This window comes from Tarenaya hassleriana, unplaced genomic scaffold, assembly GCF_000463585.1.
Source record: "Tarenaya hassleriana unplaced genomic scaffold, ASM46358v1 Cleome3, whole genome shotgun sequence".
Classification (NCBI taxonomy): domain Eukaryota; kingdom Viridiplantae; phylum Streptophyta; class Magnoliopsida; order Brassicales; family Cleomaceae; genus Tarenaya; species Tarenaya hassleriana.
In genome coordinates, this window is record NW_010966177.1 from 7550762 (window position 1) to 7562615 (window position 11854).

General features: G+C 40.2%; 2 protein-coding genes across 3 annotated transcripts in view; one reads left to right on the forward strand and one right to left on the reverse strand.

Moving 5' to 3' along the window:
- Nucleotides 1-6216: 6216 nt before the first annotated feature.
- Nucleotides 6217-9243, reverse strand: LOC104819918 (calcium homeostasis endoplasmic reticulum protein). 2 transcript variants are annotated; one of them, XM_010550219.1, is made up of 4 exons: nt 9155-9243; nt 7694-8746; nt 7199-7446; nt 6217-7117 (listed from the first exon to the last, which is right to left on the reverse strand). In XM_010550219.1, exons 2-4 carry the CDS (start codon nt 8698-8700, stop codon nt 6399-6401), a joined length of 1974 nt encoding a protein of 657 aa, XP_010548521.1. In that variant the 5' UTR covers nt 8701-8746; nt 9155-9243; the 3' UTR covers nt 6217-6398. The 2 variants fall into 2 exon arrangements, with proteins under 2 accessions (XP_010548521.1, XP_010548522.1); XM_010550220.2 differs by lacking the exon at nt 9155-9243 and adding an exon at nt 8946-9110.
- Nucleotides 9244-9382: 139 nt separating this feature from the next.
- LOC104819919 (DNA topoisomerase 1) overlaps nt 9383-11854 on the forward strand; it is a 7847-nt gene continuing 5375 nt past the window's right edge. Inside the window, exons 1-4 of the mRNA XM_010550221.2 lie at nt 9383-9607; nt 9912-10577; nt 10668-11098; nt 11261-11839. Coding sequence (XP_010548523.1) covers nt 9536-9607; nt 9912-10577; nt 10668-11098; nt 11261-11839 — 1748 coding nt within the window. The 5' untranslated portion in view covers nt 9383-9535. The remainder of the gene's footprint in view (nt 9608-9911; nt 10578-10667; nt 11099-11260; nt 11840-11854) is intronic.

Sequence of the window (11854 nt, forward strand, 5' to 3'; positions counted from 1 at the left end):
CAACACATGATTCGTTTCGTACCTGATACACGCCTTTATAGTCCTCCTGTTACGCATGACGTTTGACGTAATCAAAGTACGCAACTCCTCATATTGGATTCCGTAGATATCTCAGGTCTTAGGATCCAATCATGGAACCGTCATATGAGATTCAAGTCATGACGCTAGTCCATGTGACAATCTCATGCGGGTCAATCCAGTATTCCGTTCTCCAACGAATACCTATGATTGTAATCGTATCTAAATACCTATGATCATCTATATGATCATCAATCACACATCATACTAGTCTTATTATGTCATCATTCCCATAATGACACAAGACTAGGGAGTTAAGTATCATTCATAATGATACATGGATTTCATAACACATCTAGTATGCAAGAACATGTAATGAATCAAATACTCTCATAAACCATAGAAAGTATCAATACATCAAATGTATCTAAATAAAGCTCATAAACAGTACATCATAGAGCACTAAACCAACATAAAGTAGGATTGCACTGGCTATCATGACTGACTTGCAAAGAAAGGTAAACTTCGTACTTTGGTTTGTTTTGAAATTAATTTAACTTCTGTACCACGATATACTTGGTGGATAGATTCTGCTGCTACTACTCACATAAGTGTACCAATGCAGGGTTGTCTAAGTCATCAGAAACCAAGTGATGCTGAAAGATTCATCTATGTGGGCGACGACAATAAAATTAAAGTGGAGGCTATATGCATTTAGATGGGATTTGGTTTTTATTTCTACATTGGACAAATTCAGTTATTCTTGTTCATTTGGAAATGGTTTATTTTGTCTTTTCCGTTATTCGAATTTACTTGGTACCGGTACTCTCTCTAGTCATGATAATTTATATGTACTTGATACAATTACTTCATACTATGAAATCTTGTATGTTAAAACCCATGATACAAAGAGAAAATTAGATGACAAAATTTCTGCAAACTTATTGTATAAGCGATTAAGTCACATATCCAAACAAAGAATAGAACGCTTAGTTGGAGATGGAATTCTTGACATACCCGACTTAACACATTTTCAAGTTTGTGTTGAATGCATTAAGGGAAAACAAACAAACCAAAGATTGTTAGGTGCAAACAGAAACAGTGATGTCTTAGAACTAATACATACGAATATTTGTGGATCATTTCCTATGGCATCTTGGAATGCTCAACAATATTTCATTTTGTGGATCATTTACTCAAGATATGGATACTAGTACCTAATGCATGAGAAGTCCCAAGCTTTGGACATGTTCAGATCCTATAAAGCTGAAGTTGAGAATCAACTAGGCAAAAGGATTAAAGCAGTAAGATACAATCGTGGTGGCAAATACTATGGTCGCTATGATGGATCTGGTGAACAATGTCCGGGTCCTTTTGCAAGATTCATTGATGAATGTGGAATAGTACCTCAATATACCATGCCTTGAACTTCAAGTATGAAAAGTGTATCTAAACGTAGGAACATGACTCTTAAAGATATAGTAAGGAGTATGATAAGTCACTCTATATTATCAGAGTCATTATAGGGAGAAGCGATTAAAACCGCTACATATATCCTCAACAAAGTTCCTATAAAAGCAACTAATAAGACCCCTTATGAACTTTGGACGAGTAAGAAACCAATCCTAAAGCATTTGCATGTATGGGGTTGTCCAGCAGAAGTAAGGTCTTTCAACTTTCAAGCCATTAGAAAAGAAACTGGACCCGCATACAATTAGTTTCTATTTCGTTGGGTATTCGGAAAAATCCAGAGGGTGCAAGTTTTATGATCCCAAAAACAGATCGATATTCGAAACTAGAATAACTCATTTCTTTGAGGATGTTGAGTTTGGGAGTGGAGATAAAGTGTGAGAAGTTGCAATTGAGGAAGAATATGTTCATCTTCCCATAATAAATTGGTCATGATATAACACATCTAGATCAATCGGACAACATGCAACTCCCCACACTGACTCAAGAGGTTATTCCGGATGAACCAATTCAAGAGGTTATTCTGGATAAACAACCTCAACAACCTCAACAACCTCAAGAACAGTTGTCATCAAGAAGGTCAATTAGAGTAAGGAGAAGTTCGATTATGTCATATATCTCCAAGAGCATGGAGAAAATGTTGGATTATTAGAAAAATGATCTAATAAATTTTCGTCAGGCTATGCAAAGTTCAAACTCTCAAAATTGTCTTGAAGCTATGAATGGAGAGTATAAATCCATGTAAGACAACAATGTCTGGAAACTTATTCCATTACCTGAAAGTATCAAACACGTAGGTTTCAAATGGATATTTAAAACCAAACGGGATTCTAAAGGAAATGTGGATAAGTATAAAGTTCATCTTGTAGCAAAATGATTTACACAGAAAGAAAGAGTTGATTATAAAGAGACTTTCTCTCTGGTATCTTCGAAAGACTTGTTCAGAACAATAATGACACTTGTAGCTCATTATGATTTAGAATTACACCAGATGGATGTAAGATAACGTTTCTTAATGGAGCCATTAATAAAACAATCTATATGGCACCACCAGAAAATTTTGTAATCGGAGATTCAAAGGAAATGGTTTGTAAATTAAAGAAATCTATCTACGGGCTTAAACAAGCATCCCCCCAATGGTATTATAAATTTTGATAGATTATTTGTTCATACCGTTTTGAAATAATTGCTGTAGAAGAATGCGTACACCATAAGTTCAGTGGCAGCAAGTTCGTCTTATTAATATTGTATGTCGATGATATATTAATTGTCTCTAATGATATAGGGATGTTAAATGGGACTAAGGCTTTCCTGTCAAAGAACTTTGAAATGAAAGATTTGGAAAACGCCGCTTTTGTATTAAGAATTCAAATACATCAAGATAGAACTCGGAGTATACTTGGATTATCCCAAAAGAACTATATCAAAAGAATATTAATAAGGTTTGGGATGAAAAACTGTAAAGAAGGGAACACCACCATTGTTAAAAGAGACATATTTTGTCTTGCACAATGCCCATGAAATGAATTAGAGCAAAAACAGATGCAAGAGATTCTTTATGCGTCGGTTGTAGGAAGTCTCTCGTATGCTCAGGTGTGTACGCGTCTGGATATTGCGTATGCAGTTGGGATGTTAGGAAGGTACCTACATAACCTAGGGATGGATCATTAGAAAGCAGCTAAATGAGTTTTAAGATACTTACAGAAAACTAAACATCACATGTTAATTTATAGAAAATCAGAAAATTTGGGGATCATTGGTTATATAGATTCTGATTTTGTTGGATGTCAAGATAGTCTTCGATCCACGTCTGGTTATGTCTTTCTGTTAGTTAGTGGAGTTGTATCGTGGAAAAGTGCTTAACAAACGCTCACGGCAGCTTCAACCATGGAAACAGAATTTATAGCATGTTATGAGACATCTAATCATGGAGTATGATTGCGAAATTTTGTCATAGAGCTGCTTCAGACATAGAAAGACCACTTCAGATATATTGTAACCATAAGTCGGCGGTTATGTACTATAATAACAACAAGAGTTCTTCTAAGTCAAAGCATATTGATATAAAGTTCCTTGTTGTTAAAGAAAGGATACAGAGTAGTTAGATAAGTCTTAAACACATTGAGATGACTTCCATGATAGTGGATCCATTTACTAAAAGTTTACCACCTTCGGTCTTTATTGGACATGATGCTCATATGAATGTACTATCATTCGATGATGTATAGTTTAAGTGGGAGTTATATGTTGGAAGAGACTAAAAGTAAAGTTTTCTGCAGAAAATTAAGTTTTAAAGTTTTAGTTTTTACTCTAAAAGGTTAAGATCTCCATAAGGTTAAAGAAGACCAATTGGAAATAGACATGTATAGATCACATAATATGTAATTTCTATGCCGTACATCTACATTTTGATCTACGTCATTGAATTTTGTTGATATATGTGGTAATGGAAGGTTCAACTGTGACAACCCAGAGTACCGTAGGAGGGTGGGGAGTGATCGCCGGTGCAGAGGCACGGACAAGGGGCGGCTCCTGACGAGCTTCTGGGTAGGGGGTACAGGAATGAATGGAACACACCGGAATGAGAATACGGTATAAGATAACATAAAAGAATTAGTTGAGCTACTCATAGCAACAAGGTGCACCTACCTTTTTGGTTGACTATCCCGAGAGAACTCCAAAGTTAAGCGTGCTAGCTCTGGAGCAAATCTCAGGATGGGTGACCTACTGGGAAGTGTCTCGGTATGCGTGCAAGTGAGGACAAAACACGCTGAAAGATCTCGGGTTGCTGTGTGAGGGCAGTTTCGACAATTCATAGTGGCCTCGGGTTGTTACAGATGGTATCAAAGCCGGTACTCTCCCAGTACGGTGTGGTTCGAGGATGAATCAAGCGGAAGGTGGTGGGTCTATGACAACCCAGAGTACCGTAGGAGGGCGGGGAGTGATCGCCGGTGTAGAGGCACGGACAAGGGGCGGCTCCTGACGAGCTTCTGGGTAGGGGTACAGGGATGAATCGAATACACCGGAATGAGAGAGATCCGAGGGCTGTATAGGTATAGGACTATACGGTCTAAGATAACATAAAAGAATTAGTTGAGCTACTCATAGCAACAAGGTGCATCTACCTTTTTGGTTGACTATCCCGAGAGAACTCCAAAGTTAAGCGTGCTGGCTCTGGAGCAAATCTCAGGATGGGTGACTTCTTGGGAAGTGTCTCGGTATGCGTGCGAATGAGGACAAAACACGCTGAAAGGTCTCGGGTTACTGTGTGAGGGCAGTTTCGACAATTCTTAGCGGCCTCGGGTTGTTACATCAATCGCGAATAATGTGGTGAAAACTGCTATGGTTCTGTGTTAACATATTCATGGACGAGATTGTTGAAATGATTTATAAAATAGCAAAATTATGAGCTCAAAAAACAATGCATGTCATTTGGAAATTATGAGTGTTGCTCCAAGTGGAAGATTGTTGCGATTATTTCAATAATCATATGGATCAGCATTCTAATTAATTGAGATATGAATTATGTGCTATTTTATTTAGGTCATATTTGTGATCTAATTAAGAACTAAAATACCTAGTTGTCATTTCTGTAAAATGTGGAGTTAATGTGCAGATACCGTTATGTTATTTCCATTTCTTTTATGGACGGAATTGAAAATAATAAGAAGTTTATTTTCTATAAATTACCTAGGTGACACATTGGTTTTCAGAATTCTTACGGCCCATATTGTGAGAATTTTTTTTTTGCCCGTGTGTTGATGTAAAATATCACAAATATCGATTATTGCTTAAACGCTACCGAATTCATTGCTAAAATGAACTCATGTATGACTCTATTCTATTTCATTCTTACATGCTACATGTTAGATTCAAGACGTATTTGTTGATAAGGAGATGTTCATCATACTAAATCCCGATTACTGCTTAAACGCTACCGAATTCATTGCTAAAATGGACTCATGTATGACTCCATTCTATTTCATTCTTACATGCTACATGTTAGATTCAAGACGTATTTTTTGTATATTCAAAAACACGATATTGTTAAAATATCACAACTTTTTGTCCGCTCACCTTTGCCCGTCAGTCACGAGACGTATGCCCGATAGCAATTGAGATTTCTCACAATATAAAACAAATATATATGTAAAGCTTTTTCTCTGGATATTTGTCTATGTGTTCCTTCACTTGAATGTGGAAGATTTCTCTTCTTAAGTTCAACTCATTGGATTCATCATCATTCAACATCCATCTTCACTCGAATGTGGAAAGCTTCTCTTCTTAAGTTCAACTCATTGGATTCATCATCATTCAACATCAACATCGCTTTAATCCCACGTTGATTTGGGATCGACTACATGAATTCTTTGTTTGGCTTAATCGGCAATCCAAGTTCTTCCCAATAAAGGTTCGAGTCTCAAAAGGGACATTCACCTTAATTTTTCTAATTCTTTAGAAGATGTATTTGGGTCGAATACCCATAAACTTCTGGATTATAAAAAAAAATTCAGTAGATTCATCATCTGTAGATTATGAAACAAAAAAAAGCTCAATAGAATCATCATAAAATCGTTTGATGGCATTAGAACTCAGTGTAATGCCGCATCCGCCTTACACCAATCTATTTTGACATATCTTTACATCAGAATCAACACTTTTCTGAGCATAGTTTCATCCGAAAATAACTTGAAATTCCATTATATAAAGCAATGGCAGCATTAACAGTAACCTAAAAAAAGTTTCAGTTGGGATGGCATTAGCTTCAAAAAACTGAGTTCTCATAGTCCAAGGAGAAGAACAATGAAACGTTCCGAGCCCTAATTACTTTGATTGTTCATTGGGGAAACATCCAACAAGACAAGACACTGAAACCACATTGGATATAATAACAGTTGAGTTTTTTTTACTCATTTGGTAGCAGATCTGACACTCATGGAAGAGTGATAGTTAGTACTTCTCTGCTTCCTGTAAGAAGTGTAAACATCGTCGTACTGGGTTGGTTCATTGGGATCGGCTGTTGCCCCGAGCCCGAGTCTTCCTGACCCACCTTTCCTCTCAACAACGCTTCCATCTGCGTAAGTTCCGGTCTCGGGATCCACCTGAAGGTTGGGAGGTGGAGGAATGCAAGCCCCTCCCTTTCGTGGGGGGCTCTCCCTCTCATAATCCTCGTACTCATCTCGTGTTTCTGATCCCATGGGCCCTTCACTCGGGTTTACCTCACCTATCTCTTTGAAAAACTTTGACACACTCTTGAGTATTTCCGTTTGAGGTACATCTGATGGAGGAATGACGGTCGGGATATCCAAAGGGCTCAGAGGAGAGTAAGGGACACCGCTGCCAATCTGCATTTTTCTGACCATTCCAGGGATAAGACCAGGAGGGAAGAGAGGATAAGGGGGCGGCTTCTCGCCGGCAACTGGTGCAGCTGGTGGCTGCTGGGCTGTGAGCTGAACAGAAGGGTTTACCGGTATGGACCCACTAAAGGCTCCAGGAGGTACAGCATTTGGAACAAATTTCTGGGTCAGTACAGGAGGAATATGATGTTCTTGTTCCACCGCACTTGCAACACCCCCCTCCTTATCGGGTTGCCATTGTGGAATGTAGTTTGGTGGCTGTTGCATAATTCCTGCAGGGCCATAAAGCTTGTTGATGGCTCGCCAAATGTGACATTTATGGATCTTTCATCAGTCGGGGAGAGAGAGAGTACCTGTATGTTGCAGTGAGTTTGCTGCATCAATGGCTGGTCCACTTTTCATCTCTCTCTTAAGGGAGGAAATAGTATCTGGATCATAAACCTCCTTAGAGCCCCAGAACTCCAAAATCTTCTCCAGTCGTGATTGGTTTTCTTCCTTGTTTTGTGGGTTGTGGTAAATCCTCCCGAGCATGGAACCCAAGATTGGTCTAAAAGCAAGGGCTTCACTGTCAAGCTCATGCAAATTTGTCCTGCGCTGCAAACTGCAAGTCAAGGGAGCAAAACGCAATCGGAAAACATGAGAATATTAGAAGAGACTCACTCTCAGGTAAAGGAGAAGCTAATGGAAAAATGATGTAAACTGAAGCAACTAGAAACTGAAAGTTCATGCTCTAATGACAACATGAAAAAAAAAATGAGAGAGACAAACTAAGGACCCTTTAATTACGTCAGAGACAATCGATAAATTTTGCAACAAGAAAAGATATCAGTTCTCCAGAGTTCGGTTACCGGTCAAATAGAATGTCATTGGCCAGGTAAACTATGTGCATCTGTCTCTCAGAATCATCCATTGCAAAAACCCTCTCTCTAAGTGCCTCTGCTAAAGCTGGTGCAAAGGGAGATCTCTGCATGAACCAAATCTTGGCACTCTTTATAGATTCTTTTGTGCCATTAAGGTTGACAAGAACATTATTCAGCTCCATGGAAACATCGGAAGGGAGTGGGCCAGAAAGACCTCTAAAGGCATGAGTTGATTGATCAAAATCAGGATGAGCATGAGGCGGAAAACGATGTGGATGCTGAAGCTGCTGCTGGTCATGGAATGGTGGGAAAGGAGGTTGGTGGAGCTGTGGAGCAACTAATGCACCAGGTCCAGCATTCATCGAAGGATTCGTCATGGGATTAGGTGGAGGATGCATCATCGGCATGGAAGATGGCGGAAATGGAGGATTGAATGGCCCACCAGGGGGATGCATAGACAAGAAGAGCTTGTAATGGTAGTAACCATGCCCCTCACCCCCAAACAGGAACGCATAGTCAGGATTATCCTTCTGTTTCTCACGTATCATTGCCTCAAACTCTGGACCATTCTTTACAGAATACTCGATAAGTTTATCAATCCGCTTCTGCAGCTCTGGCTCGGACGGAGGAGGAGCTGGTGGAGGAGGAGCCGAGTCATATGCTCCAAGGAATGGCGAAGGAACAAGATGAGGAGGCAAATGCGGAGGGAAAGCCCGTGGTGGCTGTTGACCATACATTTGCTGGAGAGGAGGACGGGGAAGAAGCTGAGGCGGCTGCTGTTGCATCGGGTGATGGTAAGGGAACTGCTGCTGCATAGAAGGGTGAGGAGGCATGAAAGGGGAACCGTGCATTGGAGACGGGTATTGTTGAAGTTGCATTTGAAACCCGAATTGTTCTTGCTGTTGCTGAAAGCTTGGAACTTGCTGCTGCTGCTGCTGCTGGGCATATGACATTCCAGAGGCCGCAGCATAATCGTGTGGAGGCCTTCTATCCATTTGTTCTCAACTAGAAAAATTGCTATGAAGATTCAACTACTTGCTCCTGAAAAGAAATGCAATTGAATACAACAATCAGTATCTGTATTCAAGTTCCATCGCTATCTTCTCCTAGATTCAAAACGGTGCAACTATCGCGCTTTACGCAAATACGAACACTGAACCATATAGAAAGCCACGGGTTTTCAATCAAAACAAGGCCACTGAAGAAATCAAGCAACGAAAGTAAATTTAGGTTTTCATACGCATATCAGCACGGAAATCTCTAAACTGACAGAAGAAACTTCGAGTGAAGATCCTATTCTTCAACATACAAAAAAATCGAGAAAATGATTAGGCAATTTGGGGAGAAAAACCCTAATTCTTCTGCTTCCGGATTAAGCAACCAAAACGAAAAAACGCTAACGTTGTGAAGCCCTAGTCCAGGTTACCATGGAATTGGAACGAAACTCACCTGGAGAAGAACTGAAGAAGAAGAAGAAGAGAGAATTGTGTTAGTGTAGCGCGCTGCGAATTGAGATTGACCCGAATGACCATTTTGGGAATTGAGTTGACCCGTAAACCCGACTTGTTTACGCAACCGGGTAATCATGAATGGGTCGGGTCTAGTGGCCCAAGCCCATACCCGACCCGAACTCATACACCGCAATCTGATTGAGAGATAAACCCCGAAAAAAAACCCTGGGCGTTGAAGAGCTTCCGCCTTCAATATCAAACAACAACAAAATCTTTATTTGTTCGTTCATTCTCGCTTCGGCTAAATTTGTGAGAAGCAAAAGAAAGTGATCGGGAGATGATTTGAAGAGTTTCTGAATCGAAAGTTTTGAGCTTTCCAATGCAGAGAACTATTTCTCTGGCTGCTTCTTCTTCGCCTTCGGCTCTGTCTCTTCGTCCTCTCATGGCTAAGGTCTGGTTTTTCCTCCTCCCCTTGGGGTTCTGATTTCAGCTTCTTGATTTAAAAGTTCTTTTCTTTTCTTCCAAAGATTTGTCCTTTCTTGGTTCTAATGGTGAAATATGATTGTTTTTTGCTTTTGTTTGAATTTGCCGGTAGAGTTCGAGACTTTGTTATATTTGCCATCATTCCCTTTCTGTGCTATGATTTCCTAATGGGGTTCGGATTCGAGACCTTTAGTTACCAATTTCTCTCCGGCTATGGAGATATTCTCATGTTGTGGAACTGAGTATAGCACTACACTTGTTTTGTGTTACAGTTGCAATGCATGACGCTTCATAATCTTCCAGTCGCTCGTTCCTCTCCCTTAGCTACCTTTGATAGTGTATATAGTTATGTAAGCCAGGTTCAGTTTAAGAAAGGAGCTATACGGTATTCTTCGCCAACTTGCGCACTTCCTTCACGTGTAAGGCATTTTGGGTCCCTTAATTGTGCAGCACCTTGGAATAGTTTGTGTTCAGGGTCATCGAGAAGTAGTTTCAGACCCTTTTTGGTTAATAGCTCCTTGTTTCCGAGGAGATATTTTTCTCAAGTCCCTAATACTGGGAATAAGAGTATCGGCCCGGGTGGTGGTAGTGATGGAAAGGGTGAGGGGAATAGATCAACTTTTAGGAAAATTCATAAAAGGTGGAAGAAGCATAAGGTCACGGCATCCACTGAAGCCGAAGCAGTGATGCCTACTGAACCTGTTGTTGGGAGTGGCAGTACCGATGGAATCAAGGTGGAACTCCCTGCTGTTGCTTCACCTGCCAGCAATAGTAAGCAAGCTTCTGCGGCAAAGACAAAGAGGAGGTCAAAGAGCAAAAAAGGTGAAGATGATAAATCTTCTTCAGCAGCACCAGTTTCAGAGGCAGTCTCTATAAAAGAGAGTTCAAAGGGTGCCCGCAAGTCAAAAAGCAGCCGGAAGTCTTCATCTGCATCTAAGGTTAGGAAACTTTTTTATATTTTCTTGGAGCGTATTAGTCTGGTTTATTCTTCTGGTTCACCGCATTTAAACTAACACCGCAGTTTTCAGAACAAGATGGTGACGACAACTTCGATTGTGGAGGAGCCTGATGGATCCGTTCCACCAAAATCCAAGTTTGACGAGAAAAATGTGAGTAATGGTAGGCAACCAGGAAAGTCAAGAAGAAAAATAAATGGATCACAGCAAAATCAGACTCCGCAAACTATGAAAAACAGCGTAGACCATCGGGGTCAAAACGCGTTGATTCCGCTTTATCCACCAAGGGGGAAATCTGTTATTGTTGTTGAGTCACTTACAAAAGCAAAGGTTATACAAGGTTATCTTGGTAATATGTATGAGGTTTTGCCGAGCTATGGTCATATTAGAGATTTGGCTGCAAGGTCTGGTTCAGTGAGGCCAGATGAAGATTTTAGCATGGTTTGGGAGGTTCCATCTACGGCTTGGACTCATCTTAAGAGCATAAAGGTGGCTCTAAATGGGTACAGTTTCTTGTTCTTGCTTCTGTGATTAAATTTGAATATCCGCTGCTACTATGCTTAACAATTGAGATATATGATTGCTTTGAGCCTCACATGAGCTCCTTCTGTACTATTTTCGATTAATATGCTTATGTATCTTGTTCTGTTTACCTTATTCCTCAGAGCTGAAAATCTTATTCTTGCGTCGGATCCAGATCGTGAAGGAGAGGCAATTTCCTGGCACATCATTGAGATGTTGCAGCAGCAGGATGCCTTACACGAAAGTATGACCGTATCAAGGGTCGTCTTCCATGAGATAACCGAGTCAGCAATAAAAAATGCTCTTCAGGCCCCACGGGAAATTGATGCGAACTTGGTACATGCATACCTTGCACGACGTGCTCTTGATTATCTCATCGGGTTTAACATTTCACCGCTACTTTGGAGGAAACTGCCTGGTTGCCAGTCAGCTGGAAGAGTCCAGTCTGCTGCTTTGGCTCTGATTTGTGATAGAGAAACTGAGGTTGATGAATTTAAGCCTCAGGAGTACTGGACTGTAGGAATCAAATTGCAAAAGGAAGGAAAGTCAACCACTTTTTCAGCTCACTTGACCTGTTTCAATTCAAAGAAGTTGAATCAGCTTTCTATCAGCTCCAGCACGGAAGCTGGGGATATTGAGCAGAGGATTAGATCAGAAAATTTTCAAGTGATTCACTCTAAAAGAAGCACAATGAGGAAAAATCCACCTACTCCATACATAACATCAACTCTTCAGCA

Excerpts from the sequence above, each read along its gene's own strand:
- LOC104819918 (XM_010550219.1), bottom strand. The coding sequence starts at position 8,700 with ATGGATAGAAGGCCTCCACACGATTATGCTGCGGCCTCTGGAATGTCA. Across the intron at positions 7,447-7,693 it reads AATGACATTCTATTTGACCG|TTTGCAGCGCAGGACAAATT; the intron begins GTAACCGAACTC and ends CTTGACTTGCAG. Across the intron at positions 7,118-7,198 it reads AAACTCACTGCAACATACAG|GAATTATGCAACAGCCACCA; the intron begins GTACTCTCTCTC and ends ATGGCCCTGCAG.